Source organism: Pipistrellus kuhlii, unplaced genomic scaffold (assembly GCF_014108245.1).
Source record: "Pipistrellus kuhlii isolate mPipKuh1 unplaced genomic scaffold, mPipKuh1.p scaffold_m20_p_10, whole genome shotgun sequence".
Lineage (NCBI taxonomy): Eukaryota > Metazoa > Chordata > Mammalia > Chiroptera > Vespertilionidae > Pipistrellus > Pipistrellus kuhlii.
The window spans coordinates 46,417,862-46,442,684 of NW_023425405.1; the positions used below are offsets into that span (position 1 = coordinate 46,417,862).

The 24,823-nt window shown below is 34.6% G+C and overlaps 1 protein-coding gene across 3 annotated transcripts in view; it reads right to left on the reverse strand.

Annotated features, from left to right (window-relative positions):
* Positions 1–419: 419 nt before the first annotated feature.
* The window catches only part of CD36 (CD36 molecule), a 58,588-nt gene continuing 34,184 nt past the window's right edge, over positions 420–24,823 (reverse strand). For all 3 annotated transcript variants that reach the window (XM_036429592.2, XM_036429593.2, XM_036429591.2), the window contains exons 4-15: positions 21,801–21,961; positions 17,606–17,753; positions 16,998–17,177; positions 15,367–15,458; positions 12,761–12,807; positions 10,303–10,372; positions 8,988–9,175; positions 7,167–7,285; positions 5,716–5,789; positions 4,558–4,612; positions 3,570–3,734; positions 420–1,357 (exon numbers count right to left, since the gene is read on the reverse strand). In XM_036429592.2, coding sequence (XP_036285485.1) covers positions 3,570–3,734; positions 4,558–4,612; positions 5,716–5,789; positions 7,167–7,285; positions 8,988–9,175; positions 10,303–10,372; positions 12,761–12,807; positions 15,367–15,458; positions 16,998–17,177; positions 17,606–17,753; positions 21,801–21,961 — 1,299 coding nt within the window. In that variant the 3' untranslated portion in view covers positions 420–1,357. The remainder of the gene's footprint in view (positions 1,358–3,569; positions 3,735–4,557; positions 4,613–5,715; positions 5,790–7,166; positions 7,286–8,987; positions 9,176–10,302; positions 10,373–12,760; positions 12,808–15,366; positions 15,459–16,997; positions 17,178–17,605; positions 17,754–21,800; positions 21,962–24,823) is intronic.

The window sequence follows — 24,823 nt, forward strand, 5'->3', positions numbered from 1 at the left end:
AGAGATATTGGGAGTTCAGTTCCAGATCACTGTAATAAAGCGATAAAGCAAGTGCTACAATAAAAGAGAGTTGTAATCTTTTTGCTGGCAGAGGGGTCTTGCCTTCAATTTATATATATTAAAAAGCACCATCTGTGAAGCTCAATAAAACAAGGTATTTCACGAATACTTAAAAACGCCACAGAAGAAAAAAAGCAATGATCATGTATGTATTTGATACAAATGAGTGTTTTATATTTGCTTTTCTTCCAACTGACTCAAAAAATTAGGCTAGGACAAAGTGTCAGTATTGAATTAGGAAGACTATTTCAAAAGGAAATATGGATTCACAAAGAAATATAGATTCAAAGAAAATACTTTAAACAGAAAATCAGGGTAAATATTTTGTGTCACAAGAGGAACGAGGCAAAGTGCAGGAGTTTAAGTAAGAACGTCTTTTAATGGTTGAAATCAGGGCTGACAATGAAAGCAAAAAATATTACAACAAATAACTACGAATGCATTCTCTTCTTCATCGTTGTTCATACATCAATTCCTTTATTCTCACTTACATATGTTCATACTATTGTAGGACAACGTTCTGAAGTCATGAAGCATAAGTTGTATGTAACTGAGTAGAAAGATCAAAATCAAATCAGATTTCCAGAAGAGCTGCAGAATGTGGAAAATTACAAAGACCTTAACACGGAGAGCCAAAACGTGCTACCAATGACTCCCATCTGTATAATCAGTGTTAAAAATAGAAGCTTATACTGTTATAAAGTAAGACCGTAAGTGTAATGCCTGCTGTTGCTATGCAAAGAATCCCATAAGGAAGGAGATTTAGGCAATATATAATAAATAAATGCACAGGCTAATCATTTATTTTCCATTCTTAAATGTCTTTCAAAATAACGACGCTCATGAAATGCAATGTACTGACAGTCTTGGGGTCTGTTGCAAATGCACAGGGACAGCGCCGACAATGATGCTGTCTTCCCTTGAAGAGAAGCGTAAGAGTTCAGGGTCCAGAGTTTGTTTAGAATGTCCACTTCCTCTGCTGGATTTGTCACCAGGGAAGCAAAGAGTGCATCAGCACCAAATACAAATAATTTGTCCATGCTAGAAACTTTGCACAAGATGAATTTTAAAAGGTGCTGGTTTCTTGTTCAGATTATGGATTTTAATGACATCTTAATAACTGTTAGGATTGTATTGCCGTTTACTGCAAAAGTGAATAGTGCCACTATTTCATCAACTATAAGATTAGGTATGTTTTGAAAAAAACAAAAAAAGCATATTAAGTCTTCATTTGTAGGTCAATATTCACAGAGGTCCCGATGTTACTGGTACATTAATGTAAAAATTCACTTGCTGTCTAGAAAGCAGAAGAAATGTTACTGTTTATCAGGAAGCAATGGAAAAAAATAAACAGATAATACTCAAATTTACATATCCAAGATACCCTACTTTTTGTTATTCACCATAATTTGTCAAGCGGCAGAGAAAAGCTCTGGTGGACAATATAGTAAGACAATGCATATTCCCATCAAGAAGGATAAGCTTCCCAAAGCTCCAGACCTGCATGTAGCCAGGTTAAGATTGTTCAATGAATCTGCTCTGGGAAAGCATTTCTACTCTTGGCTCTCCCTTCAGGCCATCTCCCATTCGGAGGTGTCTCTACTATACTATTCCTTTTGAAGGGACTATTTGCTTGTGCTCTTTGTGATCCATCAGCTCCACCATCTTATATTTTATTTCCTTTTTGTACACCTATCTTCTGTTTTTCCAATTGCTTACAAATCTCCCCAAGGGCGTAATTTTATAATACTGAAAACTGAGGCTTCTTTCAGGAAATCTACATCTCTGTGATTCTTCTAAATCTAATAAATCCAATAAACTACAAAGACATTTTTTTTCTACTTGTAAAAGAAAGGCGTGTAGTTTTATAAATACCAGCCATGTTTCCTCGTAACTGTTAAAGGTAAAGAAAACGAATACATTTGTTGGCAGAGATGCTCTAGAAAGTTTTCAATCCTTTAGCCTAATTTAGCCAAGCAGAGATCCAAGGGATGTGACATTCAGGGCTCATGGAGCAGTGATAAAATTCATTATATAATTTTAAGAGAAAATACTTGCTAAAATAAAAAAAAAAAACGCTATGAACTATTATGCTTCCTTTTGAAAACATGCTTTCCCACCAGAACAAGTTTTTGTTTTGTTTTATTTTTTTGTTTTTCAATGAATTATTTTTATCTCTTTTATATAAATGGTTATATGAATATCTTAGTTTAATCATAGCATGTTTGTTATTGGGCTAATGGCTTTATAAGTGAGGCAATATTTCCCTTATTTATCATAATATGAATATATTATATTGTCACTTTGAGTACATCCTCTTCAAATAGATTGTAGCCATAATTGTTCAGCCTTTTTTGGAAGTAAAATAAGAAAACTTGTTTTAAAGTTGTGATTTTAAAGCAAGTGTATTGCTTTTATCTTATTTTATTTTATTTTTTATTTTATTTTATTTTGTTTTTTAATGCACCTGAGAAAAAAAGGCTGATGCGAATTATGGATGAAGTGAAAAATCCCCTCTCTCTGCCTAAAGTCTACACCAGTGGCACCTATAATGATTACAGAAAGGCTTCCACTTAGGGAAGGTAGGATGGGGCACTCATTCCGATTTATGGGCAGGGGGACACAGACACTAACTAATAACTAAATCAGAGGCCTGACCATCTCTGGAGTTCTGCTAACACGCAAATGTCCACATTTACATGACAATCTCTTTAAACCCTGAGTAAATTGGTTTTACTGTGTTGAACACTACTTTCTCCTATTCTCTTTTACTGTTATATTCCAATTTTTGCTCATGAATTTTAATTGTTAATCCTGCTTCCATATTAACCATTTGGGGAACACATCCTGATATTAGACAATGTATGGCCAGCATGTCTGTGAAACAATCGGTATTTATAGTAATGTTATCTTAATTTTAAATTTCATTTGAATGTAGTACTTATTTTAAAGGCATATTTTATCTTGACCATTTATTATCAAGTTTTTAGTCTCTTTTTAATTCCTAGGTTATTTAATTTCTCTTTTTCTTTTCTTTTCCCATATAAATTTCAGTCTCTCCAAATAGCTACCATTTTCAATTTTACAATACCTTTCCTAATCAATATGTTAAATTATTTTTAATTTTAAAAATACAAACTAGAAATAATCAATAAATGAAATTAGAATTCTGCAAAAAAGCTATATAAATATGTACTAACTTTTCAAAGGTGAAAATTATCTCTTATCCCATTCCTCTCAGAATAAAATGGAATCCAGTGATCTGCTGGATAGTTATGAGCCTTATTTACTTAGTCTTCATTTGTATTTCCATTTACATTAAGTATCTCAAAAGTTCAAGAATGTATTGAAAAACAATAATTGGCTAGACATGTCCAGAAAGAGTTACAAAATACTTTATAAAACCTCTTTGATAAAAGGCAAAAAAAAAACAACAACAAAAACAAACAAACATGTAAATTAATGTTTCTAAAGTAATATACATATATTTGTATTTTTCATATACTTACTTATTTTGATTTCATTGATCTGCATGCACAGTATGAAATCATAAATCCAACAAATAGCACCACGCCAACACCGAGTAAGACCATTTCTACCAGGCTAAGGAGCTTTATTTTTCCAGTCACTTGGTTTTTGAACATTTCTGCCTTCTCATCTCCAATGGTACCAGTCTGTAATCAAGTTAATAATTAGCATTATTTGCATAGATCATTAGAGAAAAATACTTAAAATCCTCCACTTACATATCACTCTTTCCCCCCAACAACATATCTATAGGTATTAGTCATCTGTTTCTGTAAGACAAGCCAATGAAATTTCCTTTGCATGTTCAAGGAGACAATACATGCCAAGGGTAGAATACAGAGTGAAATATATAACCCACTTTTCTTTACACATGTTGTCTGGCACTCTTCAATATGCTAGTTTCATTGATCTTTAAAACTGTCTTACTGAAATCTTTCACAATTTTCCAAAGTATTTTTCCTAATGACATAGGAAAATGGCAAGGGTCAACTATTTAATTCCCTATAAAGACTTGATACATTTCCTAATTCTGTGACTAATCAATTCCATGGTTTACACAAAAAAATATCTTGTCAGGATAGACCATTTACAATTGCTTTAAACTGGCTTGTAAGTGTGGTTGGCTTTTATTAACTATAATATTCAGTGAGCTTTGAATTATTTGAAGTTAGATGTGTGAACAATTCTAACACAAACATATGATGAGAAAAAATGTTTAGCAGATGCATTTTGAAAATAATCTAAAATGATAAAAAGTGCACAGAAAATTAAGATAAATTTGATATTTCTATGTGGTTTGGTTCTCTCAAATAGCTGTAATTAATATTATGTAAACTCATCTATATGGACAATGAAAACACATACAACCTCCAATATACATTAAAGTTATATTCAACTTTCAAATGTCAAAAGTATTTTTATATACAAAGAAGTTTACTGCTTTTAATACTAATAGATAAAAATACTAACCTCATTAAGCCAAAGAATAGGCACAATGTAGTTCCTTTTCAGACGCTTTAAAGCTCTGTAATTTAAAATTATGAAAATATATTATGCATATATGACAGAAATTTTAGTAATTACCAGTATCAATAAATATTCAAAAATTAGTTACTCTTGCAACTTGGTTAAATTCCTTGATTTTTGTTCACTTAGATTTTAATATGGCTGTTTCTCAGATATTTTCTATTCTAAAAGCCTTCATAGCAGATTTATAGTTGATTGACTCTTTCTAAACACAGATTTTCCCTTTAAACTAATTCTACTCAGGAAAGTAAAATGTGAATTTTAGAAATTATTGTCATAGAAATATTTGGAGAGTAAGCAAAATGTGAGATGCCACCTAATATTTTAAAACATTACAAACCATATATAAACTAGAGGTCTGGTGCACAAAATTCATGCACAGGAAGGGGGCAGTGTCCCTCAGCCCAGCCTGCACCCTCTCCAATTTGGGACCCCTTGGGGATGTCCAGATGCCAGATGTGTCCCTGTGGGATCAAGCCTAAACAAGCAGCCAGACATCCTTCTTGCAATCTGGGGCTGCTGGCTCCTAACCACTCTCCTGCCTGTCTGCCTGACCACACCCTAACCACTCTGCTGCTGGCTTGATCGCCACCTAACTGCTCCCCTGCTGGTCTGATCGCCCCAAACTGTCCTCCCCTGCCAGCCTGATTACCTCCTAACTGCCCTTCCCTGCCAGCCTGATCGCCCCTTAACTGCTTGCTCCCCTGTGTTGACCTGATCTTTCACCAAACTGCTTTCTCCTTGGCTGGCCTGATTGCCCCTAACTACTTGCTCCCCTGCCAGCCTGATTGCCTCTAACCATCTATGCCTCAGCCCTCCCCACTGTGGCTTTGTCCAGAAATCAGATATCCAGAAAAAGTTCAGTAGACTCAGTCTAATTAGCATATTACCCTTTTATTAGTATAGATTGACTTCATTGAACACCTGATATACTTCTTAATTACAAATGAAAGTTAAAAGCATTTGATAATAATTTAATATAGTCAAGCCTAAGAAAAGTTGAAGTTTTATATCATTTCCAGTTACTTTCATAGATTTACTCACGTTCTTATAAGAAAATACTAAAAATCATGTAAAGATAAACTTGGTTAAGGTACTCACTCAATTTTCTTTGATTGCTTGACCAATAGGTTGACTTGCAGCCGTTTTGCAAATTGTAAAGTGAACCCAGTTATCTAAAAAAGAGCACAAACTAAAATTATTTTTAACATTCTTTTAATTCTAATCAGCTGAGCCCGAGGGCACTGGCAGAGTCATATTGTCAGTACTGATTTCTTATCTTTATCCATGTGCTTGGAATGAGGAACAAATAGGACCTTGACTTACCCAGGTCTTGATATGATAAATCTCCTCCTTATACCAAAAAATGAGGAACTTACCCAGGTCTTGATGAATAGGACCTGGGCACACTCAAAACTCCTTTTGACCTTAAACTTCCCCTTTGGAAATCAATAAATGTGCTGTGTTGTCTGTGGTGGGTGTGACTGCCTCTCCATCAGAGAGGTGGTGCCCACCTAGCGCCCAGCTTAATGAATCTATTTCTGCTTCTTGTCTCTTTTCTTTCTCTAATTTCTTAATCTCCAGCTCCTCCACTCAGGAACCTGTCGTTTTCCATGCAGGACGCAGAAAACAGAGGAAATGCCCACCGCACATTCTTTTATAATAGCCAACATTAATTTGTAATGTTATATAGAATTTAAGGTTAATATTTTCTATTTGAAACTTGTATAGTTATTAATAAATAATTGGACATGTTAAATATTTCCTACGTAACTATCCATAATTGCATTATGTGCACATGCAGATATGTATGTGCATGCATATACATGCAAGCACACATGCATATACATGTAAACAGACATATAATTTCTTTGCCTACTCTAATGTCAGGGTTTTAGCTAGATTTGTGATGTTTACCATAAATGGTTTTGGGGAATCAACAATAACATAACAGTACTAAAACATAAAAGCATATATAGTTTATATAGTTTCTAAACTATGCAAGGTAAAATATATATTCTGTCAGAATCCATATATCTTCAGTTTAATCATACTACTATCATTATTGAAATAAAATAAAAATTGCTACTAAAATTCTGGCATTCCATTAAATTTTTGAAAAGTAGAACAGTAAAATAATCAAAACTGTTGTGCTTATAGGATTTTTATAGATTTTTTGTGACACTAAATATAATAAATCTAACCCCCAATTCACATATACCTATAAAATCCCCTTTTATGCCTCATAATCTAATATAAAGGGCTTCTTCATATAAGCAATGATTAGGATCATTCCCATCACTAGTATTTCTGACCCATGATCCATTAAAAATGCTTAAAAAGTTTCATATTATTAAAAAGTAAAATTAAGTTACCCTGATATTTCATAAAATAATAGAAAAAAATCAATGTAATTTTCATCAAAATAAGTCATTTATCAATAAATATAATCAATAAATATAATTGACAAGGAGATCATTTATTTTTTTCTTTTAGTTAATTAAACCCCCTCACAATATTAAACAAGATGGATCAATAGTATGTTTGCTTACAGGTTCAACATCTAAGTATGTGCTGTGTTCTTCTTCATTTGGATGTAAGCCTTCAATAGTTTCTCTAATTTCAGGAGTGGCATGTAGGAAATGAGGAAGTGAAATGATCACAGGTCTTCCTGAAAACAAGTTTTAAGAAGATAATTGGGGGTAAATATTTCACATAACACTAAGAAAAGATTCTTTGAAAATAAAATTTAAAAAATGCATAGCTGGGTTTGAACACTAATTTGGGGGGATGAAGGTGAGGGAGAATTATAACACCTGATTGCTACTGTACAAATAAAATAACAAAATTCTCCATTATTCTACTAACCAGTCAGCTGATTCTATTGTTTATGCCATAGGTATTAATTTTTAATATTTAAGGTTTAGCTGCTGAACACAATTTTAACCATATATGTTTTTTTTAGGTAGTGATATATCTATGAACTAAGAATTAAGTAAGAGGTTTTCTTTCTTTATTCTCACCACTCCAATATAAAGAACATGAGCAAACCAAGACAGACCACACATTGTGTGTAAGTCAGCCTTTGTTTCAGAGACATACTGAAAATATACTTATTTTTATTTACTATTTTCAAAGAAAGAAAAAAAATGGCCAATGGATAAGTTGAAATGTTCACAGTATTTTGGGAATTATTTTCCTTTTACCCTAAATTAAAAAGGAGCACAAGGATTCTATATGGCAAAAGGAATGATAAAAACAACAATAACAATAATAAGGCTATCAATGGAATGGGAGAAAATATTTACAGACTAGATATTCAATAAGTAGTTAATATGCCAAAAATCCAAAATATATAAGGAACCTATACAACCCAAAAAGACAAGGAATAGAATAATAATAATAACAACAACAACAATAATCCTATCTAATAAAAGAGTAACATGCAAATTGACTGTTACTCCAACATACAAGATGGCTGCCTCCATGTGGACACAAGATGGCTGCCATGAGATGGCTAGCAGGGAAGGGCAGGTGGGGTGACCAGGCCTGCTAGGGAGGGCAGTTATGGGCTATCAGGCCAGCAGAGGAGGGCATAGTTGGGAGGGAGCAGAACTGCAAGGGAGAGCAGTTGGGGGCAATCAAGCCTGCAGGGGAGGGCGGTTAGAGATGACCAGGCCGGCAAATGAGGGAAGTTGCAGGCGACCAGGCCTGCAGGAAAGGACAGTTGGAGGGGGGCACCCAGGCCTGCAGGGAAGGGCAGTTGTGGGGGACCAGGACTACAGGAGAGGGCAGTTAGGGGGGACCAGGCCTGCAGGGGAGGGCAGTCAGAGGCAATCAGGCTGGCGGGAATGCATTTAGGCATCAGTCAGGCTGGCAGGAGAGTGATTAGGGGGTGATCAGGCTGGCAGGCAGAAGTGGTTAGGGGCAATCAGGAAGGCAGAACAGGCAAACAGTTGGGAGCCAGCAGTTCTGGATTGTGAGAGGGATGTTCAACTGTCAGTTTAGGGATCGGGCCTAAACAGGCAGTTGGACATCCCTCAAGGGGTCCCAGTTTGGAGAGGGTGCAGGCTGAATTTCATGCACTGGGCCTCTAGTAATAATAATAATAAATGGAAAAGTGCCTAGACACTTTCCTTAAGTAACAATAATGATTTTATTAACTAATAACCAACCTTTGTAGCACTGAAACATAATTAGGACCTTGAACACAATATAAAATCAAAACAAAAATTTCCTATATCACCCTTACTTTTTGTCCTTATTGTTTTCTCACTTTAAATTTTTGGTCAAAGGGATCTTGGGTAAAGGTAATATTTTAAAGAATACTGCAAATTACATCCTGAACTGTAATACTGTAAATATTTACTCACCTTCTTTGCACTTGCTAATATCTAGCAAACCAAAAAATGTACAATTATTTGAGATCTCTGGATCTGTGCAGAAACAATGGTTATCAGGATTTTGAATTGGAGATGCAAAGGCCTTGGGTGGAAGAACAAATCTTAACACAGAAATTCCTTTCAGATCAAGTTCGGCTCCAAACACAGCATAGATGGACCTAAACACAGAGAAGAAAGAGCTTCATTCAAGGGATCTGAACTATATTCAGGAGATTAATTATTTTTCTTAGTTTTATATGCTTGCTTTAACTTGGAAAAACCTAACATACTCTTATCAGAATTCTTACTAATTTTTAGGAAAAAACAAAGTCCTTGTGAATTTTTAAGTCAGACCAGAACTCAATATGCCTTAGTCAGAACTCAATTTCTTGCAAATGGTTTGAGCTATCCTTACCTTTATTTTCAAAATCTTCTAAGAATAATTTTTTACTTGTGAAGTACCATGGAGTATTGATACTAAATATAATTTTTTCAGTTTATTTCCTTTATAGATTAAATATTTATATGACTGCCTCATATATTTTTGTGCCCACTTCAAAAAAATTAAAATAAAATATCTGTCTTTCAAAACAGTCATGAAGAGAAAGACCACTTACCTGTTGTGTGTGCATGTGTGCTTAATATAATATATCCTATACCTCCACCATTTACCAAATGTCCACCATAATCTTGGTAATGTGCTAGGGCTCAATCAATATTTTTTCCGTAACTCTATAGGAAGAAACACTGCTCTCTTCAATTTTACAGATAAGGAAAAGATTCAGAGACCTTAAACACTTGCTCACAACCACATAACCTTTGGGAACAGGGTTAGGATTCAAGCATGTTGGTGTGGGTTCCAATGCCGTGTGGTATCTACTAGGCCCCCTCAATTGGAAAAAATGCTATAGTGGAGGTAGGACACATTAATTAACACAGTTTGGTGACAGTGGCATCACCTTCTCTAGACATCTTAGAAAAAAAAATGGGCATAGAGGACTAGACTTGACTATTATTAAATATAATGCAAGGATAGTAAAAGAAAGAGTTCTTGCTTAGAACTAACAAGAAGATAATGATGTATATTATGTAAAATAGCTTTCTACACCCTTTACTTAAAAAAAAAAAAGCATTAGTAAACACATTATGACTGCCATATTACATTTATTCTTAAAAAATGAAGCAAACTTTCACTACGTGTACTTTATTTTTCTCAAAATAACATTATGTGTGAGCTTCTTGGCCTGTATTTTGTTACATGGGGAAACTTTGCTGACTCACAGAAATGTATCATTCTTTGTCTTACCTGCAAATGTCAGAGGAGAAGAATTGCAGTACCCGGGTCTTTTCAACAAAAGGAGGAAATGAGGCTGCATCTGTTTAAAAAGTAAGCCAGTGGCAAGTGATTAGATGTAATATGAGTCCTAAAAGAATATAGAAATCTCCATTCCAGCATGGTCAATAGAAATAGTAATGTAAGTTGTACTGTAATTTTAAAATTCTCTAGCAGCCACAATTTTAAAAGGAAAACAAAATATGTATGTTTTATTTAACCCAATAGACCCAAAATATTGTCATTTAAACATGTAGTAGAGTGGCACATTTTTTTTTAAACCATGGAATTGATTTAGGATTTCTTTTCAGTTTGCATTGAACTTTTAATAGTGATTCATTTATCTGCTCTAATGGCTGACTAATATTATTGAAATCATTTTTTAAAGTTCTCTCACTAAGAATTTCTTGCAAATTGTACACCCATCAAACTAAAAAGAGCATGTTTTTTTTTTAGTTTATTGAATTTATGATGTGGTTATGATGCATGCCACACTTTGGATATATGAAGAAATAATGAGATAATTCCTCTATTTGCTCCTTAATAGAATATCACCAAACTGAGCCATCACTGAATGTTTTTGTTTATAATGACAAGACTCATCCTTCAATTATGAATTCTAGGCTATTTTTCTGGTAAGTTTTTAACCATGAAATCTTATTACCTTTCATTTATACTTTTGTGACAAGTAAAATGTAACAGATCACAATGAACTTGATCCTGCCATTAAGAGAACTGAAATATTATAGATTAGCTTAAACTCCCCAAACAGGTCACTGAATGGTCATTGCCTACAACTGTCTTATCAATGTCTTGACCACTAAAGAAAAAAAAAAAAAAACATTGAAAATATTTAAAAATCATTATCTGAAATATCACTGAAGACTGCATCATAATCATACCAACAATTAGATAGCTGATATGAGCATGGTGTTAAAAAAAAAGCATTCAAATGTATATTAATACTTTCATATATTTTCCAACTTTATGAAGAAGGTAGAGGAAGCCTTTTTAAGTTGTGATAAAAACACATTGCAATTTTTTCTGTTTCTTGACCAATAATCTGTCTTATAGGAATCACACATAGCAGAGTCCCCTACTTTGTCCAATCTGCCTCTGCTCCTGATTTGTTTTATTTCTGTTTTATTATTTTTTAATTTATAATTTTATGCCAGTTTCTCACTTATTTATACTATTGTCATTATTGAATGACAATATGCTAGCTCCTCTTTTAAAACTTCTCTACTTCTTGCCTTTGGACAGAAATGTTGAACACTTTTTTTTCTAGACCAGAAAGAACCCGTCAGTGCTTCAGAACAGCACAGTGCCTTTCACTCTGCATCTAAGGATGGAAATATTATACCTGTGCAATTACGAGAGTTAGTGGTATTGGCACACTTTACAATTGATTTGCAGACATGCTTTACTTAGGAAGGAATTTATTTTTTTCCTTTCTTCCTTGCATCCACCTTCAAGGCTCAAAGCACTACTAATCAAACCCGTGTTTGTTCTATAAGGGAGTGATAATAAAATTAAATTAAAATGCCAAACTCAATAACACTTTGGTATTCCTCTTTATTTCCTAATTTTTTGCATAATTTTGTACCTAAAGTTCTTTGTCTTTATTATACCGTTTTCCTAAAGGGTATTGCCTCGCCAACTTTGTGAACATCATTCTTCTGCCTCTACTTCTTAGTTGTTGAAAGCTCACCTCTGTTTTAGTTACTTACAATGTTTAATTCGCATTGCTCTTTAAAATCCTAATTCTTAAATGAATAGGCATGCATGTACTTGGTACTCCTCAAGGAGTACAATCAGCCAGTTCTAACCATACTGTAAGTTCATAGTCCTGTGTCTTTCCCAAATCTTGTTCATCTTTGCATACATTTTTCATGGTTAGTAGACACCTAAGCTTGTTTATTGTTGTTATTTTTCTCTCTCATTCTGACCACCTTATTCAAATAGACAGCTCTGTCTTGCAACTCTATCGATCGATCCTACCTCAGATAGAAACCTTACTTGGAACCATGATTCACCTTCTGTAAATTACCTTGATATATTTTTTCAATTTTAAATTATTATCTGTACAGTATTTACAAACGATGTGAATAGTAGCTCCTTCTCTACATTTATTAATCCATTACTTCTATTGTCAGGAAGGCAGTTCATTAAGTAAAGCTTTTACAAAGCAAACATGTCCCTAGTAATTCAATAAAGGCCAATTCTTGATGCTTAGTCTTTAGAAATCCTATCACATTAAGCAGATATTTACTAAACATGTAAAAGAGTGGAGACTCTGAATTATGTTCTGGGGTTATAAAGAAAGGTAAACATATACTCTTCCCTTCAGAATCCTCTAGGTATGGTGGTGGATTTGTAAGAGAGAGGGAGGTGGGTTCATTGTGATTATTGCCAAGAAAAATGCTCTTACCTGTACCATTGATCATGTCACAATAACTTGGCCAATAGCCGAGAGTCCTTAGAAATAAAAAGAAAGAAAATGAACAAGTATTCTCAAGAGCACCTTACTTATGTTAGTTTGTCTATTATGATGCAATACCACTATAATAAAGATTAGACATGACAAATGCTAAATTCAAGAAATGTTGTAACGCATTCAGTCCATATTTTCTTTGAAGCTTTCATCTTGTTGAAATAAATTGTGTGCCTGATATCATTAAGTAACCAGATTACAAAATAAAACTGCTTACATAGAAACAATCTGGAATAGATACCAGTCTGAAAAAAAGGAAATTGAGAAAAGTTGACCAGAAATTTAGATCTCTGTGTAGGGATTTTTTATTTTTTATTTATATTTATTTTTTTAATTTTATTTTATTTTGCAAGTGGGAGAAATAAATTATTTGGTAGTATGTTGAGTACTCAAACTGAATAGAAGAAAAATATTCAGTGGGTAACTGATGTGAGCTCAGCATGAGAGAAGAGGGTAATGGGGGGAGGAAAGAAAGAGAAGCAGATTTTTGATTAATAGAGATTGGAAACATGTAGTTAACCAATTTATAGCCCCCCTTTTAGTTTTTGCATGATCTGGCATTAAAGTAGGTCTAAGTTTATTAATTTATGCTCTCCTGTTTAGATAAGACACACATACACACACACACACACACACACACACACACACACACACAAATATAATGGTAATAGTTTCTCTGTATCCTCAGCCACTTTTTAGTTATAGAAAAACCTTTTTATTATTCTTAATATATCATCCAGTGAGATATCAATGCATGTTGATACTTCTTTTTAAAAACAGAATAAGCTGTTAATCATGCTCAGTGTTGCCATGATCGGTTGACATCAATCTTATTACAATCTTGAAATTCCTACTCTAAAACTAGAGCACTTAGCAACTCTCCTAAAAATCTCTCTGTAATACTGAAATGGAGGAAATGTCCATGTTCTTCAATATATAAACCATTATGTGATTTCCCCTTAAATGATCATTTAGAAGTGTTTGTTTTCCTCCACTAAACTTCTCTATAAAAACATGTAACTATGGACTCTATAGAAGAAAAAGTACCGCAATAGTGAATACTCAACTGTTGTCAATTCTTCCATAGGGACTAAGGTGTGAGCAAATGGTTACTTATATTAATAAAAACATTTTAGCCAAAACTGGTTTGGCTCAGAGGATAGAGCGTCAGCCTGCGAACTGAAAGCTCCCAGGTTCTATTCTGGTCAAAGGCATGTACCTTGGTTGCGGGCACATTCCCAGTGGAGGGTGTGCAAGATAGAGGGTGTGCAAGAGACAGCTGATCGATCAGTGATTCTCTCTCATCGATGTTTCTAACTCTCTACCCCTCTCTCTTCCTCTCTGGAAAAAAATCAATAAAATATATTTAAAAATAAATAAATAAAATAAAAACATTTATCTCTTCAATATTTTGAGAGAGAGATGAGAGGGAGGGAGAGAGGGAGGGAGGGATGGAGAGAGAAAGAGAGAGAGAGAGAGAGAGAGAGAGAGAGAGAGAGAGAGAGAGAGAGAGAGAGAGAGAGAGAGGTGAGAGAAACATTGATCTGCTGCTCTTCTGCATGTTCCTTGACCAGGGATGGAACCCTAACCTGGGTGTTTGTCCTGACAAGGAATTGAACCCACCACCTTTTGGTGTATGGGAGGGTACTCCAACCAAACAGCCATCTGGCCAGGGCTCTTTCTATTTTGAATACTTTGATCTTTTTTCGGAAAGCATGTGGCCTAAAGCATATTTATTAACATTGAGGAGAAGAAAAGGTTTTCTACCCTGAAATGTATTAGGGCTCTTCCTATTTTACTCATATGATAAATTCCCTATACTTCAGATGAATAGGCAGGAGCTAGGAAAAGGAAGAAAATCATGGCTGTCAATATGAACATATCACATTCTATTACTACTTCCAAAGAAACATGCTCTTTATTTCCAAGTTGAATACCCAAAATTTAAAGCTACTTGAAATACAACAAACTACTTAAAATATAAAAACATTTTATTTTTTAATTGATAAAAATTTTTAAAAAGCTGAGCTATCATATGTAGAAATTATTTCAAGAAGTTTTTGAAGGGGAAAGCCATGGAAGTGTTAGCATGGATTCATTAAGCTTTCATCTTTATAGACACACTAGGTCATGTCAATGGAATGAATATTTTTATCTGGTATGCTCCATAAACAAGTTTAAAAAGCCAGTAAAACAGATTTATGTATCTCCTAGATGGTCAGTTGGTGCATTGATTTTCTCTCTTTTCCTTTTGTGGTTATCTAATTGGATGGGGCACTATAATGCTGGTGACACAGCAGAAATGAAAACAGTCCCTTTGGATTTCTTCATGTAAGAGAACCTGGGGCTGCTTCCAGCAGTGAGGCCTTAGTATAACCAGCTTTCATAAATAAAGGGTTCATGCCTTGCAGAAGAGGAATTCTCGGAGCTGAGATACAGGCAGGTCTGTTGCAGAGGTGAGTGTCTATGCAACACCTGCTTTAAAGTAGCCTGGTAACACACACACACACACACACACACACACACTTTACCTGAATACTTACCTTTTGTCTTTGTAAGTGTGAATTATGGCAACTTTGCTTACATCGTCTTTTCCATTGAAGACTCTATAAAGTCCATCTACAGTATTGTTGTACTGAAAATACATGTACCAAGAACAAATTATTTCTAGAACAACCCATACTCTCCAAGTTATAAAATATACAATTAACTCATTTTTGCATTTCTCAGAGACTGTTTATTCATAATTATTTTATGTGATCTAAAATTTATAGGCCATAAAGTTTTAACATTTTTGTTCTTTAATACACTAAAAAGATAGAATATAAAAGGTTCCAAGAAATAAGTGCTAGCTGCTGAGACAAAGGAAAAAAACATATCAGAAGTTGATATAACCCAGACTCTAGTGTTCTTTTTCATAATTAAGCCAGTAAGACAGTTTGGATTATTATTCCTATTATATTGAAGTGAGGGGTTATTAAACAAAATCTATGAGAACAATGACAGATTTCTAGAGGTATTCTAAATATTATGATCTTTAATTAGTGGTTATAAAAAACTAGGTATACATAATTAAAAACAAAATTACCCAAGTATTTGAATTAAAAAATAATAACTGGGCCTTGCCGCCATCTCTCAGTAGTTGAGAGTTGACCTCTGAACCAGGATGTCATGGTTCAATTCCCAATCAAAGCACATTCTGTGTGAGGAGTGCCAGAGGCAGCAATCAATGATTCTGTCTCATCATTGATGTTTCTTTCTCTCTCTCTCTCTCTCTCTCTCTCTCTCTCTCTCTCTCTCTCTCTCCCCAATAAAAATATATGAGAATAATAGTAATAATAATTGGTCAATTGGAGGAAAAGAGTACATATGCAATACTTTCAACAATAAAGATTAAAAAAATAATAACTGAATATCTGATCCCTTAGGCTGTCTACATTGATACTTAATCAATAACGTTGCAATCATGAACACTTTCTAAAAGTAAATTAACAACAATGAACTGGAGAATATAACTAATAACACATAGTGTCAAATCATTGTCAAAATTCCAATTCAAGGGTCAGCTCGTTTTATTTATAATTCAAAACATTGAGCTATAGCTAAGTCTATCACTAAGTTGACATTTTCCTTAATTTTCAAACTGTTATTTCATTTATAAGCCACTAGAAATTCTTATTAATAAACTCCATTAAAATAAGACAATGCTAATTTATCAGTGACATGTGTGTAAATTTAGGCTTTAAATTTACATTAAAACAATTTGTAAGAGGTCTAGAGAAGGAGAAATGATAGAACTAGTACATTTAATACAATTAAAATGTTGAAATTAAACTTGATTTTCTGAGAAGGTAAGTAAAAACTGAAAATAGTGTTCAAAGCCTTACCAGTTATAACTTAACTTTAGACAAATTGTATATTTAACAAAAAAGAAATCCTGATTAAATATCTTCTTAATTAAAAATTTAATTGTTAAATTTATATAAGTAAATTTTATAAACTTGAAAAGCTGAAGCATGTGAAATAAAAGATTTTGAAAAATTAGAATATACTGTATATTCCCAGATAATAAATAGGACTAAAGCACTAAATTATAAAATTATAGATTTCCAATGTCATTTTATTTATCCAATTAAAGTATAACAATATCAACATTTATATATTTGATACTCACAGGATAAAACACTCCAACTGTTGTAACAACTGGGGTTGGTACCAAACTCAAGAATGGATCTGTATAGCCCCACAATAGTTCTTTCACACTTCTCCTTTGAAACAGAGATGACTTTGACTTTTTGATAAGTGAATTGAGTATTGCCTGAACAAATGGATTTGGATAGAGATGGGCTGCAGCCTACAAAGAAACCCAAAACTGGATAAGACACCATTCATAGTATTAAATATTTAACAAATAAATGGGTTAAGTACGAATTAATTTTAATAAAAATGTCTAAAAACTATTTTTCTAAAATTACTGCCAAATCTTTCCAGAGTTAGGAGTATAATTTTTTTTCTAATCCCTAGATAAGCACATTTGAGTGCCTCAGTTTCAACAACAAGAAGTCTTTCAAAATTAAGTCCTATTTTTTTCTAATGATAAACTAGCAGTGGTCTTCCAATTCAGTTGATTTTTTTTTATCCATCTTTCCTGATGACCAAAACTCTATTCAAGTAAGGACATAGGAGCAGAATAAATAGTATCTAGTGAGAGTTCAAATCATGAGATTAATTATAGCAGATTCTAGAGCATTTCAAAACACATCATTTTGTTTATCTACTCACAGCGACAGCCAGATTGAGAACAGTGAAAGTGTCATTCTCTGTTCCAACTGACAGGGAAGGTTCAAAGATGGCACCATTGGGCTGTACAAAGGAGACTGTGTTGCTCAGAGGGTCTTGGGTTATGTTTTCCTTGGCGAGATAACGAACTCTGAAACACAGAAGTAAATAAAATTAAAAAATATTGTGTCAAGTGAAAGTTAGGTCTCAAATGCCATTCATTCATACAAAAAATGTTTTTTTTTTTAAATATATAGAACGTGTCAGAAATTATGCTAAGCCATTGGCATAAGCCGATGCTGGTTCTCTAGCAAATTAGAGAAATGGGTCTTATATTTGTACATCCTAATGTGTGTTATTTCAGGACGTTACAGAGTTCATGGTTAAAACAGAACAGATACAGATCTAGGCTTGGGGAGGTCATGGTGGGGATAAGGGTCAAGATACTTTTTGTAGCAACTCCACATAAGTGGTCTGAATAGAGAAAACAGATTTGAAAGTGGCACATGGAAGGTAAGAAGAACCAGGGGTATTTTTAGAAATGCAAATGGTAGAATTTGGTTGGATTATAAAGTGAGAGAGTGAGGAGAATGGGAGGAAATAACCAAGATCTCAAACGTAAAGGCTTATATCTCACACTCAAATGTTTAGCCTTTCTCCTTAGAATGAAGAGGGGATAGGAGAAAGGTTTAAGCAGGAGAATGTTTAGAACACATTGTCTTAGAAAGAATGCTCAAAATACATAATCTATCCAGCACTGGCTGTTCCATATTTTTCAGTGCTTCGATGAGAATAAAGATAACTAATGGAATATAATTTACTTTTTCCAGACTAATTTTCCTCCCTTTCCCATATGTTGAATCCTGTCTAGTATTAAACCAGTATTCATTGGCTAGACCATATCTAGTTTCATGGCACCAACTGCATTTTAGGGATGTATAAGGGTGATTACTGTGGAGAAAAATCTTGGCAAGTACAAGATATTCACTGAGATGAAATAATGGACAAATCGTTTGTTGCACTAGAATATACTTTAATGTTTATGTAAGGTGAATAGATAACTAAGGTAAATATTGAAAAAACATGGAATTTAAATGTAAAAAGCAATACTTTTCACTCAGGTATAATAAAAATGTAAATTTCTATAGGGTATGGATTATGAGTGTTTTGTCCCTCCAGCTCAGGGTCTAGTGCATGGTGAGCTCTCCATAAATATTTTTTAATGAAAAAATTAATGGCTCATATTATTTCAAAAGAGACCTCTCAATCACCTAGAAAAAAATATTTTATTTGTAATATCATTTAATCCAAGCTTTATTATTTATTCTTATTGGAGTACTAAAGACATACAAAGTTTTAAAGACATACAAATCTAAATCAGCACCCATGACAGTTTATTACTATTTTCTCTTACATAGATGTAAATTTAAAATTATATTACATATTATTCACATTTAAAATTGAAATAGTAATAGGTATAAAATTGTGACCTCAATTCTAGCTTATTTAAATTGCAGTTACAACATTATACCAGTAGATGGCACTCACTGAGAAAAATTCTTTAAATGGAGGCCTATTACTATAATGTTCTTTTAAAAAGAACATAATCACTCAATTTTTTTGGTTTAAAAATTAGGATGTAAGCAGGTTTTGGAAAATGGTTAAGAATGTCAAAGGGAGTAATCTGCCTTATATATTTCCCCAAACTGCTTTCTTTATATTCCTGCAAAAATAAAGTAACTCAAACATTCTATATGTTTGAGATTTAAGAATATTCTGAAGGATTTACTAAATATTATCGAACTATAGAGATGGTGAATGTTGGAATAAATGCCATTAAGATTTATGCTTTGAACCCTGCCATACCTTATCAATAAAAATTCAAAGTCACTTAAGCAGCCATCAGCCAAATAAGCCTGTGGTTCTGTTTGAGATGGAATACCTTCCCACACTTCCAATTTCACCCGATTCAGAGCATCATATGATGTAAGATCCTCAAGCTATTAACTTTTTCTGAAAGGTAGTTTCCCATTATTTAAGGCATACCAGCAGACACTATTGACTCAATTATGGTGACATTTGTGAGACAGGATGACCCCAACATGATCAAAAATCCCTTTAACATGGTGTGGATGAAAAGCAGCCACAGGCTAACCTGTCTAGCTCAGGGAAGGCCTGCATGGCATCCTTGTAAACTCAGAGACCTAAAGTAACCACAAAGGATGGGTATGAAATTAAACCTTCTTTAGCTAAAAGCAGTTTATGGTGGGTACTCATGTCCTAACTCTGGTATCTTCCCTGACAAAGGTCAATCTTTACCTTAACTAAGCCTGCCTATTGTCTTTTGCATCTGATAACATTCCTTTGGAATGTCAGGGTAACTCCCCTTTCCCAGACCTCACAGGGCACAACCAGTACACTAGAACAAAGATCATAAATCCTCTCATTGTTTTATCATGTTAATTGTTGACTGTTAACTGTCCTGTACCCACCTATGTAAAAGATGTATGTGTCTATTATTTTACTTTTCATCTAACCCCAGAGGTTCCCTGCTGTGCTTTCTTCCACCCTCCCCCCACCTAATTTATCACCAATGGATTTCATGTAACCCACTTGCAGCATCTCTTTTGATTGTAATGTATAATATAAGATGCACAACTGCCATTCTCTGGAGCATTATCTCAATCCTTTGAAATTTTGCTCCCCAGTGTGGTCAACAATTAGGCTCAAAAAACAAAAAACAAAAACCCTCACAAAAATTCTTCATAGGTTTGACTGTTTCTTATTGTTTGACTGTGGGCAATGTAAGTAGAAATTTATTGCTTATGAACATTAGCTGCAAACCCAACATGTTTCCTCCAACCCTCCATCATTGCCTCTTCAAATGAATCGAGTGCATCTAACCCATTCCTTTTTGTCCTTTAGAGGTTAGTGCCTCTAAGAATGAAATATATATATATATATTACTTTTCACCTATCAGAGTAGGGCTAGGACTAGATTCAATATTATGTTAATGTTTCCTGACATTCTCCATAAAGTAAAAAGCAAACAAACAGAACATCCTCACAAACAAAAATTTAAACAGAAAATACAAATTTTCAAATACAACTATTATCTTTCCTCAGATGCATTAAATTAATCAGATTATGATTTTTTAACAATATGCTTCGATAGTCATCATTTAGTCACATGTGACTTCGAGATTTTCGTAGGTACCCATCATATGTGCAACAGTTTTTGAAACAAGATATTCATATAGGCTTTTGATAACAACACAAAACTATACGAGCATAAAAAAAATGAATATTCTTTCTAAAGTAAGCTTGCTTTTTTTTGTAACAATGAAAATCAAATCTTCTTGGACAGAATTGTAATTGGTTACAGACATGTGCACAGACACGGGAGACATGGAATAATTGCTAGGACACAACAAGCACCACGGCCTTCTACACATCATGTGCTATTGCAACAGGCACTACCTTCACAAGTATCAGTATTTCATTATATTTTGAGTGTGAGGCAGAGTCTGAGAATTTGCATTTTTACCAAGTCCCCAGTGCAATACTGATACTGCTAGCTCAGGGACCACACTTTGTGAACCACTGATGTATTCTACACATTCAATCTTAAAATGTTAAAATAGTTTAGTTTTGGCAAAACCGGTTTGGCTCAGTGGATAGAGCATCCGCCTGCAGACTGAAAGATCCCAGGTTTGATTCCCGTCAAGAGCATGTACCTTGGTTGCGGGCACATCCCCAATAGGGGGTGTGCAAGAGGCAGCTGATCGATGTTTCTCTCATCGATGTTTCTAACTCTCTATCCCTCTCTCTTCCTCTCTGTAAAAAATCAACAACATATATATTTTTTTTAAATAGTCTAGTTTTAAAAATTCTGATAGATACCTTTTTCTATTATCTCAGAGTCATGGAGAATATATTCCACAAGTGTAAAACACCTGCAACTTCCTAAACGTAGGAGTTAATTGATGCTAGTCAACTTAAAAATCTAAATAGATATTTCTTATAATCAACAAGTCCTTATATCAGGATTCTATCCAGGCATAAACAAAATATTTCAATGTTTACAATTGACAAGATAATATAAGTACCTTTCAAATCAATGGCATCTCTCGTATGGAAGCCTGTTCAGAAATACATATGGTCAAGGAAAGAGTGGCACTTAGTAGAGGGGACTCACCTGTAGGTATAAGGACCAACTTGCCTAACCTTGACATTTGTGCTGTTGAGTGTCACTTCCTCTGGGTTGAGCACCTCAAAGATCCAAAACTGTCTGTAAACTTCTGTGCCTGTTTTAACCCAGTTCTTAAAAGCAGTTGTACCTTCTTCAAGGACGACTTCCTGCAAAAAACACACAGACACAAAATAAGCATGGGTTATTTCTTTGTAGTAAACAAGGGCCCTTCTGGGTGTTTTCACCTTTAATGAGCCAAGGAAAAGAGCAGGGGCAAGTACCTTGTGCATGAGAATCTTTGCAATCTCGCCACTCAATTGCAACAGAAATGTTTCAACAAACCATCGGAGCACCCACTTTAGTTAACCTTTTACAAAAAGGATCTCTGTGTAACACTGCACACACGTCTGTTAAGGCCAATCCCTGGCAAGCCTTCGACAGTGACCCTTTGGCAATATTGCAGCCGTTAGGAGGAACAACACAATTTAGTAAGCAAAATTGTATTAAAGCTCTTCCAAAAAGTTCCTCTCAGGTGAGACATTTCACTTTTCTTCTGCAATAAGTGAATTGGGCCGATGAGGCAAAAGCAGAAAAATTGAGAGAAAAGTCTAGTGGTCATAGACGTTATTTTATTTTCTTCAAAAGCTGGAGACTTCAGGGGATGACCACTGAAGGTTAATTAAATTAAGAAAACAAACAACTCCCGAACAAGAAACACAAAATTGACCTCCTCACTTCAAAATCATGCTCAATATGGCTTCCCCCAACTCTCAATATATCTGCGACAACGCAACAGTACATGCTCCCAAAAATTACAATAGTCTAATTCATGATTATTAGGACACTAGTTTTAAATAAAAGGATTAAATAAGGAAGTTGTCCTAGTATTCTTTTGTGGAATCCATTAAACATTGTTGACACTCTCTGGAGTGGACAAACAAAATGCCAATGGCAGGACCAGAAAACCCCACCTTAGAAATCTGCCCCTTTCTTTAGTAGCTGTGGGACTGAGTGGAAAGCCACCAAACGCCTCAGGGTTAATCTCATTAGACGCTCTCCCAGTTTCCTTCTTGGGCTTTTGCTCTCTGGGCTGGCCTACTACAGTAACTAGTGCCAACAAAGGTGATTTCATGGCAGGCAGGATTTCCAATGAAGAACCTTGTTAAAAATGCCCCGATAGAAAGCTCCAACTTCCCTTGGTGATGCTAGAGGAAGAGGAAGAAAACTATTTCACAGAACACGAACCTAAAGAGGCCCAGAAATAGAGGAACATGATCTCATCTATTCCTTTCCTTCACCTGGAAGCGCCAGTTCATAGAATGATGAATCCAGAAAAGACACTGAACATTGTTATCCTATTTTCTAGCACTGAGGCCCTGAGAAGCCAGGCTGGCCCAAGGATAACCCAGGCCCATCGTAGGAGGATCACACTGAGAATCCTAGGCCCTGACCCTTAGACTAGTCCTCTTTTACACCGTGCTGTTTCCTGTCACCTCTGCACTGAGTTGGTAAAAGTAAAACTGAGTTTCATATCTTCGGGAGACTTTACTGATTGCTTAAAGCAGAGACTAAGGCAATTCATTGGGGAAGAACAGGGCATCAATCAAAAATGCCATTACAAAACCCTTGCTGTTGCAAGCACTTACACTGGATACATTGGAGCTGCTAAAGGGATGGTGGGCCCCATTACTTTCACAACCAACTATCCTTGAAAAACTTCCCATTCCCTCCCAGACAGTTAGGTTCCTATACTAACAAGCCTCATATTAAGACAAAAGCACAAGCAGATAATGCATCATGGGTATTTTTCTAAATGTAAAGATGTATAATGAGGATGCCGAAGATGAAATCTATATAGAAGCTGCGTGCTGTATTAATTTACCCATTTCAAGAGACCTATGAGAGGAAAACACACATAAACCTATGTTTGTACACATCTCTCTCACACTTCAGGAATCTTAGGGACTAATGCAGTATCAATTATTTATCATGTACCTCTCAAGCCACTTATTTTGGTTTAGTTCTTAATGAAAGAAAATCAATACTTGCCTATGGAATTGAAAAGGGAATATGATGGGATATCCTTGGTAGGACAGAATACCTCCCTTACCCTAATGCATATGCATTTAATCTTGAAAGACCTAATGTGCCATTTCTTCTAAAGGCCAATACATCACTTTGCCTTAAAGATTAACCTGAAGATATTTTTCTTTTTAAATGCGAATATTGAAATGAATGCTTTGATTTGCCAACTGTTAAATTCAGGGTCATCTAAACCTATCCAATTTTTTTCAGAGGTAGAAATGGGTCCTAAAGAAAATAGAAATCTGGTTCAATGACATATGACAATTTAGTTGGCAGATAATAAAGAAACCGGGTATTTTCACTACAATTTTGTATAGTTTCCATATCGTCAGAGACAAAAATATTGAAGTGGTCAAAATAGGAATGCATTTCTTCTGATCCTAACACTACATTATTTTTTAGAACATTGTATAGACACCCTTTGACCACCAAGACTAACTATGTCACAAGTTCTTTAAAAAGAGCAAACGATTTTATGGCTTTGTGAATTTTAAATTGGATTTGGGCTATCTAGCCTATGTTGCAAATGCTTGGCTAAATTTGAAGTATAAAGCTGGTCATTATGTGCCCAAAGTAATATAATATGAGATCCTCTGACTTGGTTGATGTGCAGATGAGTATCTGTCTCTGACTTTAAGTGTACAGGCTACCCAGCCCCAACAATGGCTGGATTCCAACCTGATGGTGCTTGAGGCATGGTCTCCAGCTGGGTTTGAAAGCCATTGACTTTGAAACTTCTATTCTGTTTCACTAACTTGAAAGCAGATGTTTGTGATAGTAATATCTTCTATCTAGTCACATGCTCGCTTGATTATTATTGTTGCAGAAAAAAACAGTACTCATCTACATGACTGACAACTTTAGTGTATGTAATTATTAAAATGACCTTGATTTCTTATGTGTTTAGTATGGATAGTGCAGGTGTAGAAAGTATATCCATTTCT